The 22262-nt window shown below is 49.6% G+C and overlaps 1 protein-coding gene across 2 annotated transcripts in view; it reads right to left on the bottom strand.

Annotated features, from left to right (window-relative positions):
* GNA12 (G protein subunit alpha 12) overlaps positions 1-17879 on the bottom strand; it is a 77525-nt gene extending 59646 nt beyond the window's left edge. Inside the window, exon 1 of one of the 2 annotated variants that reach the window (XM_070780293.1) lies at positions 17475-17879. In XM_070780293.1, the coding sequence (XP_070636394.1) occupies positions 17475-17786 (312 nt within the window). In that variant the 5' untranslated portion in view covers positions 17787-17879. The remainder of the gene's footprint in view (positions 1-17474) is intronic. The other variant, XM_019987198.2, reaches the window with a different exon arrangement.
* Between the last annotated feature and the right edge of the window lie 4383 nt (positions 17880-22262).

Raw genomic sequence — 22262 nt, 5'->3', positions numbered from 1 at the left:
TAATTGCAGAAAAGTATGTAAAAAGGCATTAAACCGTCACTCCCGCACTATTAAATCATATTCCTAAGGACTCATAAAATAACTATTACCAAGCCGGCCTCTAAAATAACATTTACTGTAGAAAGTATATATATTTTTTTAAAGTTCGTGTTTCATAGAAATAAACACTTATTTTGTCATGCTGCTGATGTATTTTTAAGGTACTGTTTGACGGTGCGAGAGCGTGAGTCTGTCTCCCTCCGAGCTCTGCACCACGTCCCACGTGGTAGGGCCCTCCTGTACCAGTCACCGCTCTGCTGGCCAAGTTCCCACGTCCACTGCTGACGTCGCAGCACAGGAAGACTGGGAATGTCACCACCCCGTAAGGAATACTCCCATCTCTTCAGAGTGTGGGCCTGAGCACCCCGCCCTGGTCCCCGGCCCCCACACCCGGCAGGCAGAGGCGCTGTCACGGAGGTGGGCTGCCTGTTTTCTCAGCAGCCGGAGCCCCAGCCCTGCCTTTCTCCTTACTGTAAGGCGGCCACAGGTAACTCGCCAGGTGATTACGTGAAAGGGGTTTGAAAACTGTGACCCACCCTCCCAGGAAGCAGTCACTATGGCTACACGTGGCAAGGAGGAGCCCTAGAATCGTCTCTTTTTGTTCCTGGCTGCAGTGTTTCTGAAATGTTGCGGGGGGGGGGGGGGGCCCATATAATTAATACCTGCCATTTTTGTCAGTCAAAAAGGGACAAATATCAGAACTTCACACAACTCAACCTACATGTGGACCAGTGCTCTTTCTCCTTCCCTGATGACTGCTGCTGAACGTTTTTATACTCACATGTAAGGTCATCTTTAAAACACATACACGGCTGTTTATGTGTATACAGCTATCCCACAAGGGGATGGGAGAAGGTCCTCTGACCCTGCTCTGACGTATTTCCCCAGATGGATCTTTTAAAAATGCAGATCAAGGCAACCCTCTGCTGGAAGCCCTTCAGTCCTGTCTCCCGCTGCCACTGGAGTCACCTGGGACTGGAAGGCGCCCAGGCCTGACCAGGCTCCCCTCCCACCTCCCACCCATCCTTCTCCCCACCGGGATGTGCCCTCACACCCTTTCAGGATTCTGGAAGCTCTCACCTGCAGGTTACAGATCGCCCCCCTAGGATGCAACAGGGGCTGAGGGCAGCTCTCCCGCGGGGATAAGGACTCCTCACCGGGGGTAAGGACTCCTCACCGTATCGGTGCCTGCTGACTTAGTAAACTCACTCAAGGAAGGTGGATTAATCCTCACAGGAGGAGGGTCTGTACTTCGTGCTGCCCCATAGACCCTGATGTCAAGGGGGTCCCAGGTGGTCTGTCTGAGCCACCGAAGTATCTTCTGGGAGGCGAGTTCCCTGACGTGAAGTGTGGGAGGTTAGAAACGCAGCTTCTCCTCGGTCTGTCCAACTCTAACACCTCACATAAGCCAGGGAGCCCAGCGAGCTCCTACCAGAAAACAGAAAGTGATGGTGTCCTTCTGGTGCAGCGACATTTCTTCCTAAGATGATGATCACTTTGCTATTTCCTCTTGGCAGAAAAAGACCCAAATGGACACGCTGACAAGGGAGGTTCCGCCCAGTGGGTGACCTCGGGCACGCGCACACTCAGTGAGCCTGTCTCTCTTCCGCTCCCAAGTCTAGAATCAGCGTGGAGATCAAAACAGGAGTCAGATAGATAGGTGGAGATCAAAAACACCGGCTCTGTTACTAATAAAAGCCAGATGGGAGAGTCTGGCTTGCGATTTGCAGCCAAGTAGGTTCTGCTCCCTGGCACAGCTGGACAAACACAGGCGGGACCACGCCCAAAGCCCAGAGTCCGGCCCGCCGGGGGCAGCAGGCTCGAGCCGACGTCCTCTCCTCCTCAGAGGCACGGGGGATGACGAGAGGAGCAAGAAGGGGACGACTCCGGCAGGAAAATGGAAGTCCCTCCCATCAGAGAGGAAGCCCGGCAAGGCTACTGAGAGTTCGGTGAGGTCACAGCGCCAGCACCACAAACACAGGAGAGATGCTCCCGACACGGAGAAGCCTCTGGCGGAGACAGCACCCAGCACCCAAACACACACTCAGGATTTGTTGACGTGGCTGCCCTAGACGACCGCTGTTAATGAGACGTCAGCCTTAACTAGTATGTCCCGGGAGCGTCGGCGTGTTTGTTTAAAAACACATCCCCATCACTTTTTGGCTGCATCAGATATGTACTGATAGGGAGCTGGATGACCAGCCTGCCACTGCGCCGTTCTCATCGGCTCACCTCGGGAGTCTCCCCAGCCCCCCAACCGGGGCTCCACGTCACTGCACACTTCTAACACAGCTTTCAAACTCCATGAGTCTAATCGTGTCATCAGACTCCTGGGGAAAACGTTTCCTTTCCCCAGCTTAAAATTAGGGAACTTCATTTCCTTGAAGAAGAAACAACAGCAGCAACACGTTAAGTGGCCACAAAAAGTATAAACAGTTCTGGGGTCATCGCATGGGTGCCAACAACCGTAGATGGAGAATGACTGTCAGTGGAAAACACAGATTAAAAATCCTGCTGATCGGCATTATAAAAATTCCAAAAACGAAGCCCTGAAGCAGCTGTCCCCTGTCACCTGTAACGGAAGCCAGCAGTCAGGTGAGGCTTTAAATAATCACTCCGTTTCTTGGTAAATGTCAAGTCTTTTGCTTGTAAAACTGTACAGAGATGCACAAAACTTTACCTTGGAAATGAATGCAATCTGATCACAGGCGTGCATGAGTGACCGGGGTGGGGGCTCGCTACAGCGTCTCTGTGGTCTAAGTCACCTGAGTGGCGTCAGGATGCTTCCCACCACACTCGTGCAGACGAATCTCATCACACGACCTGTGGCTGGTCCCGGCGGCCTCCTCCACCCGGGCTGGGACTCCGGGTCCTTCCGGTGACTTGAGTAGTGATGTCCCCTCTCCTGCCCTGCCCTCCCCTGGGCTTCCCATCTCCCCACATAACAACCAAGTAGAGAGACACCATGAACGGAGGACTTGCCGTGAGGCATGTGGCACAAAGGGCTCGGCCTGGAGTGAGGGGTGCAGGCTTCTCGTGGCCCACACCTCTAACCTCACCTTCCCGGACACAGCAGGCACCTCCACTGACGGCCCAAGACAGCACTCGAGGGCTCAGCGGAATCCACGCCACGCACGATCACCACGACACTCCAGTAATGACAATATTGGCACAAATTCTCGAGTCTGTGTGTTCCCATGGCTTACAGCTTCCACTCAGGGTTACCCAGTTATCTGACCACTATTGGCCTGGTGTGCTGACTACTCATCAAGGCCAGTCTTCACTGCTGAGTCAGATCAGATCAGATCAGTCCCTCAGTCATGTCCGACTCTTTGCGACCCCATGAATCGCCAGGCCTCCCTGTCCATCACCAACTCCCGGAGTTCACTGAGACTCACATCCATCGAGTCAGTGATGCCATCCAGCCATCTCATCCTCTGTTGTCCCCTTTTCCTCCTGCCCCCAATCCCTCCCAGCATCAGAGTCTTCTCCAATGAGTCAACTCTTCACATGACGTGGCCAAAGTACTGGAGTTTCAGCTTTAGCATCATTCCTTCCAAAGAACACCCAGGGCTGATCTCCTTCAGAATGGACTGGTTGGATCTCCTTGCAGTCCAAGGGACTCTCAAGAGTCTTCTCCAACACCACAGTTCAAAAGCATCAATTCTTCGGTGCTCACCCTTCTTCACAGTCCAACTCTCACATCCATACATGACCACAGGAAAAACCACAGCCTTGACTAGACGGACCTTTGTTGGCAAAGTAATGTCTCTGCTTTTGAATATGCTATCTAGGTTGGTCATAACTTTCCTTCCAAGGAGTAAGCGTCTTTTAATTTCATGGCTGCACTCACCATCTGTAGTGATTTTGGAGCCCAGAAAAATAAAGTCTGACACTGTTTCCACTGTTTCCCCATCTATTGCCCATGAAGTGATGGGACCGGATGCCATGATCTTCGTTTTCTGAATGTTGAGCTTTAAGCCAACTTTTTCACTCTCCTCTTTCACTTTCATCAAGAGGCTTTTGAGTTCCTCTTCACTTTCTGCCATAAGGGTGGTGTCATCTGCATATCTGAGGTTATTGATATTTCTCCCGGCAATCTTGATTCCAGTTTGTGTTTCTTCCACTCCAGTGTTTCTCATGATGTACTCTGCATATAAGTTAAATAAACAGGGTGACAATATACAGCCTTGACGAACTCCTTTTCCTATTTAGAACCAGTCTGTTGTTCCATGTCCAGTTCTAACTGTTGCTTCCTGACCTGCATACAGATTTCTCAAGAGGCAGGTCAGGTGGTCTGGTATTCCCATCTCTTTCAGAATTTTCCAAAATTTATTGTGATCCACACAGTCAAAGGCTTTGGCATAGTCAATAAAGCAGAAATAGATGTTTTTCTGGAACTCTCTTGCTTTTTCCATGATCCAGCAGATGTTGGCAATTTGATCTCTGGTTCCTCTGCCTTTTCTAAAACCAGCTTGAACATCAGGAAGTTCATGGTTCACATATTGCTGAAGCCTGGCTTGGAGAATTTTGAGCATTACTTTACTAGCGTGTGGGATGAGTGCAATTGTGTGGTAGTTTGAGCATTCTTTGGCATTGCCTTTCTTTGGGATTGGAATGAAAACTGACCTTTTCCAGTCCTGTGGCCACTGCTGAGTCTTCCAAATTTGCTGGCATATTGAGTGCAGCACTTTCACAGCATCAAATTTCAGGATTTGGAATAGCTCAACTGGAATTCCATTACCTCCACTAGCTTTGTTCGTAGGGATGCTTTCTAAGGCCCACTTGACTTCACATTCCAGGATGTCTGGCTCTAAGTGAGTGATCACACCATCGTGATTATCTGGGTCGTGAAGATCTTTTTTGTATAGTTCTTCTGTGTATTCTTGCCATCTCTTCTTAATATCTTCTGCTTCTGTTAGGTCCATACCATTTCTGTCCTTTATCGAGCCCATCTTTGCATGAAATGTTCCTTTGGTATCTCTGATTTTCTTGAAAAGATCCCTAGTCTTTCCCATTCTGTTGTTTTCCTCTATTTCTTTGCATTGATCGCTGAAGAAGGCTTTCTTATCTCTTCTTGCTATTCTTTGGAACTCTGCATTCAGATGTTTATATCTTTCCTTTTCTCCTTTGCTTTTCGCTTCTCTTCTTTTCACAGCTATTTGTAAGGCCTCCCCAGACAGCCATTTTGCTTTTTTGCATTTCTTTTCCATGGGGATGATCTTGATCCCTGTATCCTGTGCTGAGTCTAACGGGGCCATTTGACAAAGCTGGGGCAGTGGCCAGTGGCTTTCAGACTGGACAGTAAAGCAGATGCCTGGGTGTGGAGAGAGGGGCTGTCTGCTAGGCCTGCACTTCCTGAACAAAGCGGGGCTGGGAACACTTCCCTGCCCTTGGCGCCAGGGACAGGGCAGGGCTGCTCCCCTGCTCCCTTCTGTCCACCTTCGAACACTCTCAGGACGGACAACTGTTCCTTTATGGCCCTCTGATGCCGCACCTCCAAAGCACGTGTTCCAACGATTCCGTTCACCACGCCAACACAGAAGCAGCGGCTTTTCTACCTGATATGCTAAGGCAGCATGCAAACTGTCTTCCATTCCACAAACCAAAGTAGCTGGACCTACCTGAATATGTGTCCCCAGGTGAGACAGATATCTTACTGCACAAAAGATAGACTCAAAAAGACACATCTGTCCCATGCCAGCAACTGTTCTTCGTATCCTGGTCCTCTAAGAGGGTGACGCATTCAAACCAGGCAGCTGTTTGTCCAGCACTCTGTGGTCATTGTTCAGTCAGTAAGTCGTGTACGATTCTTTTCGACCCCATGGACTGCGGCACGCCAGGCTTCCTTGTCCTTCACTCTTTCCAGGAGTTTGCTCAGATTCATGTCCATTGCGTCAGTAACGTCATCCATCTCATCCTCTGCATCCCCCTTCTCCAGCACACTTGACAAGATGCGAAGAGGACTGGGTTGCTTTTGTTTAACTACAAACTACAGTAGTTACAACATGAACTAAACCAGCCTGTCTTTAAGGGATGGCACCGCCCTTCAGGTAACGTGAGGGAGGCATCACGTCCAGTACACAACATTAGCTTCTTTGAAGATCACCCTATAATTAGATCTCCAGCTAAGGCTTCAGTTTAGATCTTCAGTTCCATTTAAAACCGATAAGATCCACGTCCCCACTCTCAACTACAACAACAAAAAATCATGACAAGCTGCTGACAGAACGAGATCTGGCACAAGCAACAGCTGTCTCCCAAACCGCACGTGTCTGGTGGCTGAAGCTCAGACACTGCGTCCTGAAAACAGGCAGGGAAAATCCACTGTCCATGTGCTCTGAAGCCTCCGACAACGGCCAGAGGGGCATCGCTGGATTTTTTTTAACCAATGGAGGATGATGTTGCTGTTTTTGTTTTTTTGACATCGCTAAAGGACCAACCATGTGTGTCCACATACAAAAGTGAACTTCCTTATTTAAGTGCAACTTGCCAACAAAGCAAAAAAACCCAACTGTTCCTCCAGAGCCCAGAACCACATCTGGGTTCCTGCTCTCAAGCAGACCCACTGCAGCTTCAAGCCCGACCGGTGCTTCTGAAGCCAAGAGGCAGAGACTACAGGCCCGGAGTCTCGAGGAGCTTAAAAGTCCAGGACAGCAGGGGAGGCTTCTCCAGAGCCCCATCGGCCCCGACAGAAGGGCAAACACAACACATCGAGCCTCTAATGATGAAAATAAGAGGTTCCCAAAATGCGACGCAAGCTCGGCATTCATTCCTCAACAGAAGTTCTTGAACTGGAGTCCATAGAGCGTACGTCGACCCGCGATTGGGACCTACCACGTCTGAGGGGCTCCTTGAAGCTGTATGCACACAAAGGAATTCTCTAGCAAGAAGGGTTAGCATTCAGCTATCTCGGTTTCCAGCGGGCTGACATCGTGAGTAGTCCTTGGCACTACATGGTTCTCTCGCTGCCACACTCGTGCTTTAACAGCTCGGCTTACCAGAACTCCGTCTTAACGGACAGACCCACGGAGCGCACGCGGACAGTCTCAGTGGTGAGCTCTCCACCTGCTGGGATCCTCCAGGGCTCTCAGGGGCCAGTTCACATCACACCTCCATGGCAGGCTTTCCCAACACCTCAGCCGGAGTTCACCTGCCCTGTTCAGTGCAGGGCCGCCTCCCACGAGTCCCTCACGCTCCACGCCAGTCACGAGAGCACCGTCTCCCCGGCTCTCAAGAGGGCCTGCGCGGTGAGGCCCGCACAGAGCCCGTCACTAAACATTCCCTTCCCACCAGCGTGGAGCACAAACCCTCGGGTACACAGCCCAGACCACTGGCTGCAGCGCATCCTCCTGCAGCAGTGCCAAGAAAGGCCGCAGGCCCTCCTCACGCCGTTCTTCAGAAGGTAAAACCACCGACGTGCAACGCACAAGGAAGGTCCACCTCTGTGCAGTTAGATGGCACACACATGGGACTCTGTGCAATTCCCAGTCCCATGGAACAAAGGATCTTCACACAGCTAACACACGGTATTCACCTCTAACTGGACGTGAAATCCAGCAATTAAAAATGGCTCCTGAAGTCACAGATGAGGGGGTGGAAAGCAGGGTGAGATAAAGCCACGCTGGTCTAGGGCGTCCACACACCCACCGAGGTGCGTGCCAGCACCAGAGGCGTGCCTGCGCAGGTTCCGAAACACTGATGACCCGAACTTTTAGGACAGCCCACTCGGGAAGTGACAGATTAGCATCTTAAAGATTATAAAAATAACAAGAAAGATGAGGAAGTCTTACGTGTAGCACTTACAGAAGTCAAAGCAACTAGTAGGTTCAGATCATGCACTGCCCCATAGCATGGGGACAGGGATCAGATTCAGGCACAGCTGTGATCGCCAAGAAGAGCCCCGCACCCGGCACGGGAAGACCAGGAGGGTGCGGACTCCAGCTCGGCCGAGACAGGCGCTCTGCTCCCCTCGGGCCCTCGCCACTACACGCAAAAAACGCTCTAGACGCGACACAGGAAAGCGGGGGAAGGAGGCGGCAGGCTGCCTGGGGCCCCAGACTTGAGGAGGGATGCGGCAGGGAGCCCCCAGGTGTCCCAACTGTCCCCGCCCACCCAGGACAGGGGGCTGCAGGCACCCCCAAGCTGGAAAAGCCAAGAGGTAGGCGGGCAGCCAGTGTCCCCGGCCAAAGGGCCAGGAAGAAGGTGGCCTTACAGCAGAAGACACCCACTCGACTCCAGGCAGAAACCAACAGAAAAACGGCTCACGTCCTCCTCGGGGGTTTCAGTGGGGTTGAGAGGGAAGTGACCTTCCACATCCCCTTCCAGTTCCTGGGAACCAGGCGAACATTCCAGGCAGCCACCAGGAAGAGCTGCTGGTGGGGCCAAAGGGGAACCTCACCCCCGGCCCTGCCGAGACACCCAGGAGGTGCTCTGACCCCCGCCCGTGCAGGGCAGTGCTGGTGGGGAGCTAAGCTTCCACCCCAACCAGGCCCCGTGGGGAGCTGGGCCGATGGCCATTACTGACTCCTGCTTCCCTGGTGTCAGCCAGGTCTAGGGAGAGCTGAGGTCAGAACCCCACTCCACAAGGCAGAAGGGCCTCAGGGACCTGGTCATCAGGCATGAGGGCTAACACACCTATCCCCACAGTCCCAGAGGGAAGGGAAAAAACAGTAAGACGACAAAAGTATTTGAAGAAATAATGATGAGAAACAACCCAATTTGGCAAAAGACATAAATATACAGATTCAAGCAGCTGGAAGCATCAGTCGCTCAGTTGTGTCCAACTCTTCACCATCCCATGGACTGTAGCCGGCCAGGCTCCTGTGTTCATGGGATTCTCCAGGCAAGAATACTGGAGTGGGGTGCCATTTCCTTCCTCAGAGGATCTTCCCGGCCCAGGGATCAAACCCGGGTCTCCTGCATTGCAGGCAGATTCTTTACCCACTGAGCGACCAGGGAAGCCCTAAGAAGCTGAGCATACCCTAAATACAATAAGCTGAAAGAAACCTATGTCCAGACAAATCATAGTTAAACTTCTGGAAACCAGAGACAAAGAGAAAATCTTAAAATCGTCTGGAGAGTCGTGAGGCGTGTACTGACAGGGGAACAGTAACCCGAAAGGCTTGACTTCTCGTCTGAAACCATGGAAGCCAGAAGAATGTGGCACATTTTTCAAGTACTAAGAGAAAGTAAGTGTCAGCTGTGAATCCATTGCTAGCAAAGACATTCTTCAAGATTAAAGGTGAAATAAAGACATTCTTGGACAAAGAAAGCTGAGAGACTTTGTTGCAGGCAAATCCACATTTACATGGCTAAAGGAAATTTCTCCAAACAGAAAGGAGAGGGTAACAGGAGAAGGCTTAGGAGACTTCAGCAAGCAAAGAACACAGAACAGGTAAAAACAAGTGCAAACGTAACCACTCTACTTCTCGCGAGTTTCTTAAATCATACTTGATGACTGGAGTAAAACCATCTGATGAGGTGCCCAAAGTACAAGAAACACGTAAGAACACTGATATCCTACAAGTGGGAGGGCAGAGGGATCTAAACAGGAATGAAGTTCCCACACTTCACTTACAGCTGTAGAACAGTGTCCAGTAGATTAGGGTAAGCTACATATGCCTACTGTAAACTCAGAGCAAACACCAAGAAAGTGATACCGGTACAAAACTGACCCACTCAAAAACCAATCAAGATGGAAACCTGAAACATATTTAAATAACTCACAGGAAGGCAAGAAACAGCAGAAACAAAACCCAAAATATAAAAGGGTAGGGGCTCCCCTGATAGCTCAGCTGGTAAAGAATCCACCTGCAGTGCAGGAGACCCTGGTTCAATTCCTGGGTCGGGATGATCCCCTGGAGAAGGGATAGGCTACCCACTTCAGTATTCTTGGGCTTCCCTTGTGGCTCAGCTGGTAAAAGAATCCACCTGCGATGCGGGAGACCTGGGTTCGATCCCTGGGTTGGGAAGATCCCCTGGAGAAGGGAAAGGCTAGCCACTCCAGTAATTCTGGCCTGGAGAATTCCACGGATTCAATAGTCCACGGAGTTGCAAAGAGTCAGACATGACTGAATGACCTTCACTTTCACTAAAAGGATGGAAGGGCTTCCCAGGTGGTGAATCCACAAGGCTTCCCAGGTGGTGAATCCACAAGGGCTTCCCTTGTGGCTCAGCTGGTAAAGAATCCACCTGCCAATGCAGGAGATGCAAGAGATGAGGTTTCGATCCCTGGGTGGGGAAGATCCCCTGGAGCAGGAAATGGCAACCCACTCCAGTATTCTTGCCTGGAGAATCCCATGGACAGGGGAGCCTGGTGGGCTACAGTCCACAGGGCCACAAAGAGTCAGTCATGATCAAGCAACACAAGCCAAAGGATGGCAAACACATACCATGAAAGCATTCATTAAATAGAGTGGCTATGTTAAAACAGCTGCTGAAGCAGACTGCAGAGCAAAGAAAATTACTGGAGACCAAAAGGGACCTTACACATAAGAAGAGCAGTCTATCAGGAGGACACAGTCACCCTGAGTGTCCACCCGCCACACGACAGACTCTTAAAATACAGGACGCAAAACCAACAGAACTGAAGGAGAAATGGACAATGCCAGCTGGCGACTTGAACGCCTCACTCTGCAGGGACGGAACTACTAAAAAGAAGCATCAGCAACGACACAGAGCGCAACACCACCATCAACCAACCGAGCGGCCAACACACGCAGAAAACTCCGAACAGCAGCAGACGCTGCTTTCCCAGGTACCCGTGGGTCGTTCACCGACACATGCCCACAGAACATACACCAAGACAGCCCATACCCTGGTCATAAAACAAACCTCAACAAATTTACAAGAGCTGAAACCATCCAAGGTACATTCTCTGACCATCATGGAGTCACAGAAATCAAGGACAGAAAGCTGACGGGAAAATCTCCAAACTCTTGGAAACTGTAACACACTTCTCAACAACCTGTGGGCCAAAGAACCTATCTCAAAAAGAGTAAAAATACACATGAAACTGAATAAAAATTTAAAAACCACATATCAGACTACGTGGATACAGCTAATGCAGTGCTGAGGGAGACATGTACAGCACTTAAAATGTTTACATTAGCAGAGAGAAGCAGTCTCAAATAAATCTCTACCTCTAGAAAATTTTTAAAAAGAGCAAAATAAAATCAAAGGAAGTAGAAGAAAAAATACTAAAAAGCAGAAATAAATAAAGTTGGAAACAGAAGGAAAATCAGTGACAAAAAGCTGGTTCTTTGGGGGAAAAACGAATTGGTACAAGTGATAAGCCTCTAAAAAGAAGGCTGACAAAAACAGAGAGAGAACACAGATCGCCAATACCAGGAGAGAAACGGAAGCCACGACTACCCTCAGCTCTCTTGAAGTTCTAGCCACTGCAGTAAGGCAAGAAAAAGAAATAAAGGCATACCTATAGGGAAAGAAAACATAAGTACCCCTATTTGCAGATAACTTGCAGTTTAGTTCAGTCGCTCAGTCGTGGCCGACTCTTTGAGACCCCATGAATCACGCACACCAGGCCTCCCTGTCCATCACCAACTCCCAGAGTTCACTCAAACTCACGTCCATCGAGTCAGTGATGCCGTCTAGCCATCTCATCCTCTGTCGTCCCCTTCTCCTCCTGCCCCCAATCCCTCCCAGCATCAGGGTCTTTTCCAATGAGTCAACTCTTCACATGAGGTGGCCAAAGTACTGGAGTTTCAGCTTTAGCATCACTCCTTCCAAGGAACACCCAGGACTGATCTCCCTTAGGACGGACTGGTTGGATCTCCTTGCAGTTCAAGGGACTCTCAAGAGTCTTCTCCAACACCACAGTTCAAAAGCATCAATTCTTCGGTGCTCACCCTTCTTCACAGTCCAACTCTCACACCCATACATGACCACAGGAAAAACCATAGACTTGACTAGACGAATCTTTGTTGGCAAAGTAATGTCTCTGCTTTTGAATACGCTATCTAGGTTGGTCATAACTTTCCTTTCAAGGAGTAAGTGTCTTTTAATTTCATGGCTGCAATCACCATCTGCAGTGATTTTGGAGCCCAGAAAAATAAAGTCTGACACTGTTTCCACTGTTTCCCCATCTATTGCCCATGAAGTGATGGGACCGGATGCCATGATCTTCGTTTTCTGAATGTTGAGCTTTAAGCCAACTTTTCACTCTCCTCTTTCACTTTCATCAAGAGGCTTTTTAGTTCCTTTTCACTTTCTGTCATAAGGGTGGTGTCATCTGCATATCTGAGGTTATTGATATTTCTCCCAGCAATCTTGATTCCAGCTTGTGCTTCTTCCAGCCCAGCGTTTCTGTACATGGAAAATCCCAAATAATCTATAGAAAAGCTCTTAGAACCACTAAGTGTATTTAGCAAGGTCACGGGACACACAATTGAGACACAGAATCAATCCTACTCTATATACTAATGATGAGCATGTGGAAACTGAAAATACAAGCACAGTATCACTACAACGGCTCTAAAGAAAATGAAATGCTTACGTATAAAGGTAACAAAACATGTACAGGACGTGTCTGTCGATAAGTGAAAAACACTGATGAAAACAATCAAAGACAACGTAAATAAATGAGGACATAACATGTTCATTAATTGGAAAACTCAATATAGGAGACATGTTAATTCTCCCCGAACTGATACATGGTTTAATGCAAATACGATCAAAATCACAGCAAGGTTTTTTTTTGTAACAGACATAGGAAAGCTTACTCTAAAATTATAGGAAAGGTACAGATCCTAGAATAGCTCAAACAATCTTGAAACAATGAGGTGGGAGAAATCGCTTTGCTATTACTTCTATACAGCTACTGCCATCAGCATGGAATGACCCTGGGAGAAGAGGCACCACACAGACCAATGGAACAGAATGGAAAACCCAGAAACAGACCCACACAAGATGCCCACTTGACTGTTCAAAGGGGAGCAAAAGCAGCTCAGTGGAGGAGGGACAGACAGTCTTTTCAACAGACAATCCCAGAACAACTGGACATCCACAGAGAAAAGAACAGAGAGCAAAAAAACCTCAATCTAAACCTCAACCTTATACAAAAATTAGCACAAAATGGATCAGGGACTTAAAAGTAAAATGTACAACTACAAAATTTAAAAAAAAAAAAAAGGAGAAAATCTTTGGGACCTAGGATTATTAGGCAAAGAGTTCTTAGATGACACCAAAAGCATGATCCATAAACAGGAAAAACTGATAAGCTGGACCTCATCAAAATTAAAATCTTCAACTCTTTGAGAAGTGGAAGTGTTAGTCAGTCAGTCATGTCCGACTTTTTGGAGACCCCATGGACTGTAGCCCACCAGGCTCCTCTGTCCATGGAACTCTCCAGACAAGACTACTGGAGTGGGTTGCCATTTTCTCCTCCAGGGGATCTTCCCAACCCAGGGACTGAACCCAAGTCTCCTGCATTGCAGACAGACTCTTTACTGACTGAGCCACCAGGGGATCCCTTTTACTCTGTGAAAGACTTTGTTAAAAAGGATGAAAAGACAAGCTACGGACTGGGAGAAACTTTTTACAAACCGCATATTTCACAAAGGAGTAGTATCCAGAATACATAAAGAACTCTCAAATCTCAACCATAAAGACAAGGAACCTAATTACAACACAGAGGCTCAGCAGTAAAGAATCTGCCCACCAGTGCCAGAAATGCAGGTTCGATCGCTGGGTTGGAAAGACCCCGGGAGGAGGAAATGGCAACCCATTTCAGTATTCCTGCCTGGGAAGTCCCATGGACAGAGGAACCTGGCAGGCTACAGTCCATCCGGTCACAAAAGAGCTGGACACAACCGAGCGGCTAAACAACGACGACAAAAAGCATGAAGAGACGTTTCACCAGAGAGAACATACAGAGGCCAAACGAGCACGGGAGAGATGCTCAACATCATTAGGCATCAGGGAAACGCAAATGACACGGCAGTGATACAGCACTTACACACCCATCGCAACGGCTGAAACGAGGAGCAACACCACCAAACGCTGCCAGGACGCAGAAAAGCCGGGCCCAAAGCAAGCCTGCCGTTGCAGAAACAGTCTGGCAGTTTCTTATAAAACTAAACACGCACTTACCACACGGCTGAGCAGCTGCGCTCGGGCATTTATCCCAGATACACGAAAATTTATGCTCACAAAAAACACGGACACAATGTTCATAGAAGATTTATTCACAATAGGCAGAAACCGGAAACAACCCAGATGCCCTCCAAAGGCAGACGGTCAAACGGGGAACCGGGCAAACCCTCCCCATGGGTGCGGGCGCGCTCAGTCGTGTCTGACTCCGTGAACTGCAGCCCGCCAGGCCCCTCTGCCCATGGGATTTCCCAGGCAAGAAGACTAGATTGGGCTGCCATTTCCTTCTCCGGGGGAACTTTCTGACCCAGGGATTGAACCGGTATCTCCTGTGTCTCCTGCACTGGCAGGCAGGTTCTTTACTCAACGCAATCAAAGGGCAGGGACTATAAATCGTGGACACACACCAACTCGAGGGGATTACGCTGAGTGATAAAAGATGATTCCAAAAGGTCACGTCTTGCAAGATTCCATTTATATCATATTCTTGAAATAGCAAAATCACAGAATTGGAGAAAAGACCAGTTGTTGCCAGGTCAGGGAGAGGGTGAAGGGCTGCAGTGACTAGAACAGACAACAGGAGGAAGACTTACTGTGATGGGCACGTTCTGCATCTTCACTTTCTCAACATCGGTTTCTCGGCTGTGCTATTACTGTACTGGTTCTGCAAAATCTCACCATTTGGGGGAGCTGGTTAGTGGGTATGCAGGGGCTATTCTTGACAGGACGCTGCAATTATCTCAGTATTAAAAGTTTAATTTAAAAAAGACAGGGTTCAGTTCCCAGCTCTGCCACCTGTTAATGAGGTACCTAACTTCATGTAGATTTCAAACTCTGCTTTCAATTTCCCCACTGGCTAAATGGACAGTGCCATTGAAGCATTATGAAAATTAAAAGACATATATGAGAAGACCCAGCACATAGCTGCTGCTGCTGAGTCGCTTCAGTCGTGTCCGACTCTGTGAGACCCCATAGACAGCAGCCCACTAGGCTCCTCTGCCCCTGGGATTCTCCAGGCAAGAACACTGGAGTGGGTTACCATTTCCTTCTCCAATGCATGAAAGTGAAAAGTGAAAGGGAAGTCGCTCAGTCGTGCCTGACTCTTAGCGACCCCATGGACTGCAGCCTACCAGGCTCCTCCGTCCATGGGATTTTCCAGGCACGAAGACTGGAGTGGGGTGCCATTGCCTTCTCCGCAGCACATAGCTAGTGCTTTAAAAACAGCCTGTTAACATGAACGCTATTTGTAGACACAAATATTATTCTGAAGAGTTATCATTCAAATATCTGCTACTAGAGCCTCTACAAAGCAATTTATTTAAAAAGTCCCTTCGCAAAGTGATCTTTCCAAATAAAAATGGGGGGGGGGGGAGTAGTGGTAATTACTGGTTTTAGAGTGAAAGACGAATTGCTAACTACTTACTGAAATGGTCAAAACAAATGAAGTGAGTTTAATATGGAACTACAATTAGAAAAGAAAAAAAAAAACTGACAAGGAAAACAGGATGCTGCTTAACAAATTCTGTTTCTTGTTGATAAGGAAGTTTGTAAAAGTTAGTGTTTATATGTACTGGGAAAAGCTAAAACTGAGTTTTCTAAAAGACACTTAATACACTGATTTAGATTTTAAGATTCTATGTTTCTAAGCAGTTTCTCTGCCTCCCGAGTCGCGAGAAACTGGGAGTCCATCAGCCAAATCTTATAACCTACTTGGTTCAGAGGTCTGAAAAGCCACAGAAGTAAAATCGAGCTCTGTGACAAAGACAATCAAGTGCACTTTACCCCAGAAGATGAGGAGAATTTTAAACACAGTTAATCCCCTGAATCATACTGGGCACCTAGCCTTTAAAGTTTATGAAGTATTGGGCCAGAGCTCTGACTCACAGAGAGGCTTTTGAAAGAGGTGAAAAGGAGAGGCATGTTTTATCATTCAAATGACTCTCTTCCCGGCAGGACCCTAAAAGAGCTATTTCTATCCACAAGAGACGTTTTACTAACAAATCCATCACGTGGGAACATTGATGCGAGACCACTGGTGCGGGCCTGGAGGCGGGGAGCCCCGGCTTCCAGGGCTCGGCTTGGAGCCCCTCATCCTCAAGGCCTGGGGCGTCCTCGTGGGTGAAGTGAAAGATGTGTGCCAATGGGTTTCTACAGTTCTCTGCTAAATTTAGAGCCCAGCGTCTCCAGGGAGGATTCTGGGACAAGTCTCCCTCTACCTCTGTTTTCAGACAACTCTCCTCATACCTGTGATTTGGTTCTCCCAAAATGGGCCGGGGAACGGGTAGGTGAAGGGGCAAAAAGAGGGTAGAATAAGACACTATGAGGGGGGAAAAAAAGGAAATGACCTTAGTCTAGGTACAGGGGAGACTATTTTCCCTTGTCATCAGTTTTCTCCAGAATCCCTTCGGGGCCCTTCAGCACAAGCTCACACAGAACACAAATAGAGGGGAAACTCGGTCAACTGTACACTCCCCCCCCCCCTCCAAACAGACAGCAATCCATAAAAATGCAGCAAGGGACAGAAGCACCTGGAGACGGAACTCCACCTGAGAGACAGCTTAATAACTGTAAGGCAAGGACTTAACTTACACCCTCACACAAACACGACGGTTCTGTGGTAACGTAGGATATCTGCACACAGGCTGGCTATCTGACCATATTAAGGAGTTTTTACTTTTTAGTTTGATAAAACACCATTAAAAAAAAAAGAGCAAACCAACCACCGGATGGTTGTCTTTGAGCTCTGTCAATAAACCTTTTCTAATGAATCTATACAACGTCTGGGATTTGCTTCAAAATCACCGGGGTGGGGGAACAGGGAGGGGTACAGGTGAAACCGGGAGGGGCACTGACTCCATCGACATTGCTGAAGCTCTGAGGAGGGGGCCCGGGGACCCACTGTCCCTACTATTTTTCTCTACGCTGTATATGTTGGAAATTTTCCTAGTAAACAGTCTAAAAGGAGAGACTTGCGGCCGGTTTCCTGCCCCGTCTACAGTGCTCTTCTGAACTTAACTGGGAAGGCGGGGCAAGGATGGCACCCCGAGCCCAGGAAAGGCCCTCCCAGCTTCTGAAGCCCTCGCCCCTCCGACGCCCCACAAGGAGTCCGGCTTTCCCCTTCAAGAGCCCCCGAACCCCCCACCCCAGGAGAGCAGAGGCGAAGGCCCCTGGGCCGTCGGGGAGACGCGGCGCGCATCCTCGGCCGGCGCCCCAGAAGCCGGGGGCCGAGGGCGGCCGGGGCCGGGGTCCCCGCCGGGGCGCCGAGGCCCGGGGGCCGCGCCGGCGCGCACCTGGGCGCAGGTGTGCGGGCGGGGAGCGCGCACCTTGAGGATGTTGTCGAAGATGGTGTCGCGGAACTCGAGCAGCGCCTTCTGGTCGAACTCGCGGCCGTGGATGATGCGCATCTGCTTGAGGAAGGTGGACTTGCCGCTCTCGCCCGCGCCCAGCAGCAGGATCTTGACGAGGCGCCGCACGGCGCGCCGCTCGCGGGCCAGCCCCGCGTCGATGTCCCGGCTGCGCCGCCGCGCCTCGCGCTCCGCGTCGCGGGCCCCGCCGCCGCCCGCCCTGCGCTCGCGGGCCCCGCCGGCCTCGGCCGGCAGCAGGCAGCGGCTGAGGGTCCGCACCACGCCGGACATGGCCGCTCAGGCCATGGACCCCGCGGCGGGCGAGGCGGCAGCCGGCCGCTCCCTCAGGCCGCGTCCGCCGCCGCCGCCGCCCCGAGGCCCGCTCTCGCCCGCCGCTCAGCCCGGCGCGGGGGCGGGACGACGCGGCCCGAGGCCCGGGGATTGGGCCGGCTGCCGTCCGTCCGGACGGTGACGCCTTCCGATTGGGCCGCGGTGCTCTGAGAGGCGGGCATCTCCCCGGCCCTGGGGGCGGGGCCGGCGCCCAAAGAGGCGGGACCTTTGGGGTGGGGGCGCTTCTCATTGGGCTCCCGGGACCGAGGTTCTTTCTTTCAGAATGAAAGGGAGGCGGGGTCGTCGAGGGGGCGGAGCGGCGGCCCGCCATGGCGAATTAGAACTGCTCTGGGGCCACGTCAATCACGAAGAACGGGCTTGGGATTGGCGATGTCGCGAAACTGGGCGGGACCAGAAGTGCCAGGTGTACAGAGGGAGTGTGTCTTGGGTTCCCAGACTGGGTCAACCTGTGAGACCCAAACGCTCGCGAAGCGCACTCGGCGTTGCATGAACGTTGGGGAATGTAGATAAGAGGTCCAGCTGCTCGTCTTAGGTTTAGAGAGAAAGCTGTGCTTTCCAGAAACACTGGGGGGGGGGGGGGGGGGGATGGGCCAAACTTTGCAAACAGATAGCATCTTTTAAAGAGTGTCGTGGGCCTCGGGGCGACTTTTTAGCTGATCATCAAAATCACCAGGACCCCCCCGCCCCCCAGAAAAAGCCATGTAGCACAGTGATGGGGTCTGGAATTGCTGGGTCTGAGATGGAATCTCCTGTCGACCCATTACTAGTTACATAATCTTTTAGGCAGCTTCCCCCCCTCCTCCCTCCATTTTTAGCTTTAATTTCTTCCTCTATAAAATAGAGCCCTTAAATAGCAACTATCTCCGGTGATTGTGAAGATGTAAGCTGAGAACTTGAACTTGTAAAGCACTTAGCACCGTGCCTGGACCCAAGCAAGTTCTTGCTAAGTGTTAGCTGATCTTATTACTCTTACCAGTCCCAGAGCTATTTTGAGTCAAACCTCCAGGAAGGAGCTCAGGTATCTCTTGATCTCCAGGTGATTGGTGGGCTTTGAGAGCCATGATCTATTAAAAGATAAATGAAGGCATATTTAAAAAAAAAAAAATTGAGAGGATCTGAGCAAAAGCCGATTCTAATAGGGCCGTGTCAACCCAGTGCGGGGCACTCTGCAGAAGGGAGCCAGGGGAAACATAGAAAGTGGGAAGCAAAGAAATTGTTTGATTGGCTACAGCTTAAAGTCTAGTTAGCTGTTCGTGGTTGGTTGTCTTTAGCTTATGGTACCCAGTTGGGGTGGACTTCCCAGGTAGCACTAGCATTAAAGAACCTGCCCTCCAACCCTGGGTTGGGAAGATCCCCTGGAGAAGAAAATGGCAACCCACTCCATATTCTCACCTGAAGAATCCTATGGACAGAGGAACCTGGTGGGCTATAGTCCATAGGGTCCCAAAGAGTCGAACACAACTGAAGCAACTCAGCACGCACACAGTCAGTTGAAGATTTGATGAGATGAGATGGTTAGATAGCATCACCAAGTCAATGGACATGAATCTTACAAAACTCTGGGAGACAGGGAAGGATAGGTGAGCCTGGTGTGCTGCAGCCCAAGGAGTCACAAAGAATTGGACACGACTTAGTGACTGAACAACAACAGCAACAATAAGAGAGCATTAAAAATGTTCGGGTGGGTGTGAAAAAGAACCAAATAAAACATCTAAAAATTAAAAATATAATGACTTAAATAGGTACTTAATAGATATGTTGCAGATTAAGAAATAGATGAAGAGAATAAACTGGAATATAAATCTGAAAAAATTACCTTGAATCCAACACAGACAAAGACATACAGGATACGAGAGAAACAGGAAAGACAAAGGAAGAATATTGAACGTGTACCTACTAGAGTCCCGGACGGGGATAGAGAGAGTGAGGAAGAGGCAATATTTAAAGTGATAATGGCTGAGAATTTTAAATTGACACATGCCATGAAATGCTTAGCTTGATAAAACGAAATCCAGACCAAGATACACCACCATGAGTTCAATTCAAGGACATCAGAGACAAAGAGAAGATCTTGAAGGCTTCCAGAGAGAAAGTTATAATAGCCAGTTTTTTTTTTGGACTGCACCACGTGACTTGCAGGATCTTAGTTCCCGGAGTAAGGATTGAGCCTGGGCCCTCAGCAATGAAAGTGCGGAGTCCCATCCACTGGACTGCCAGGGAATTTCCAATAGCTGCTGTTTATATACTAGCTACCAGGGGCCAGGCACTGTTCTAAGCACTGTGCATGGACTATCTCTTGGAATCTTCACAGAAACAACATAAATGAAGAGCTGATACCTCAGGACCAAAGTGCAAGTCCCAGGGGAAATAATACCTTAAAAACATTGAGGGGGAAAAATAACCATTAACCTAGAATTGCAAAGCCAGTAAAAATACCTTTTGAGAAAGTGGAGACAATAAGGGCATTTCAAACAAATAAAAGTAGAAGATTATTTTATACTACAAATGTATGTTATGGGCTGAACTGTATCTCCTCCCTGAAATACACATGTTGAGATTCTGACCCCCAGGGCCTCAGAAGCTGGCTGTACTTGGAGATGGGGCCTTAAAGAGTGATTACGTTACAATGATGTCCTTAGGATGGGCCTTGATCCAACATGGCTGAGGTCATTATAAGACGAGGAAACTTACAGAGGCAGACCACAGGAAGACACAGGAAGCAGATGGCCATTTACAAGCCAGGGAGACAGGCCGCAGAAGAAACCAGCTCTGCAGACACCTTGATTTCAGACTTTTGGCTGTCAGAATTTTGAGGAAATTCATTTCTGTTGTCAAGCCCCCTTGTCTGTGGCACTTTATTATGGCAGCCCAGGTGATCTGATGTCCTTCAGGAAGAAGCAAAAATGACCCCCAAAAGAAGGACTGGGATACGAAAAGGAACGGTGGGGCTTCCCTGGTGGCTCAGTCATAAAGAATCCACCTTCCAGGAGACGCAGGAGACACAGGTTCTATCCCTGGTCCAGGAGGATCCTACACACCTCGGGGCAGCTAAGCCCGTATGAGACAGCTGCTGAGCCTGCGCTCTAGAGCCCGGGAGCGCCAGCTACTGAAGCCCGAGCACCCTCAGGCCAGAGGTCCCCAGCAAGAGAAGCCTGCAATGAGAGGCCCACGGGCTGCAGCTAGAGAGTGGCCCCTGCTCGTTGGAACAAAGATTCAGCACAGCCCCAAGAAATGCATACATAAATAAAATTATTTTAAAGAAATGCATAGCCTCAAATATGTAAGGGAAGAAATCGACCAAATCTCAAGGAGAAACTGAGGAATCCACCATGATTGCTGAGATTCAGGTGTGGGTTAGATAGGCCTCTTTTAGTAATTAATGGTTGATGCAGTTGAAGAATACAGTTGTGGTAATCCATTGTATTGTGTGTGTGTGTGTGTGTGTGTTAGTCACTCAGTCGCATCCAGCTCTTTGTGACCCACGGACTAGCCCGCCAGGCTCCTCTGTCCATGGGATTTTCCAGGCAAGAATACCAGAGTGGGTTGCCATTCCTTTCTCCAGGGGATCTTCCCAACCCAGGGATCGAATTCGAGTTTCCTGCATTGTAGGCAGGTCCTTTGCTGTCTGAGCCACCAGGGAAGCCCAGTCTACCACATTAATAGCACCTAAATGAACTACTTCTCTTGGTTCTTCTTCCGCTTGAATCTCGTTTGGCAGAGGTGATATCCCGCCAGTTCCAGGTTTAAGCCTTAAGAAAGCCTTCTGTCTTTGTGTTTTTGGAGTCCTGGGCTGCCAGTTTAGAAGCCCAGCTGCTTTTCCGGTGGCTGCAGAGGCCACAGTAAAAGATAAAGGCCATGTGACTTGGAAAGAGCCCCTGCCACCCCAACTGAGCCAAGCCCTCAGTAGTATACAGCCGAACCCAGCCACAGAAGGACAAGGCTGCAAAATCACAACCAAATAAAATGCGTTAATCCTCTAAGTTGTGAAGTGGCTTGTTATACACATTAGATCACTGAAGCAACAAGGAACAAGTCTGACCTAAAACAATTATATGTACGTATATCTCCATATGGGCTTCCCAGGTGGCACTGCGGTAAAGACCCACCTGCCAATGCAGGAGACATAAGAGAAGCAGGTTCAATCCCTGGGAGAGAAGATCCCCTGGAGGAGGGCAAGGCAACCCACTCCAGTATTCTTGCCTGGAAAATCCCATGGACAGAGAAACCTGGTGGGCTACAGTCCATGAGGTCGCAAAGAGTTGGACGCGACTGAAGTGACTTAGCACGCGCGCATGCATATCTATATCTATGCTGCTGCTGCTAAGTCGCTTCAGTCGTGTCTGACTCTGTGCAACCCCATAGACCGCAGCCTAGCAGGCTCCCCCGTCCCTGGGATTCTCCAGGCAAACTCGAATT

This window comes from Bos indicus, chromosome 25 (genome assembly GCF_029378745.1).
Source record: "Bos indicus isolate NIAB-ARS_2022 breed Sahiwal x Tharparkar chromosome 25, NIAB-ARS_B.indTharparkar_mat_pri_1.0, whole genome shotgun sequence".
Taxonomy (NCBI): Eukaryota; Metazoa; Chordata; class Mammalia; order Artiodactyla; family Bovidae; genus Bos; species Bos indicus.
The sequence above is the reverse complement of the archived record's forward strand: the minus strand, read 5'-3'. Positions and strand labels throughout refer to the sequence as shown.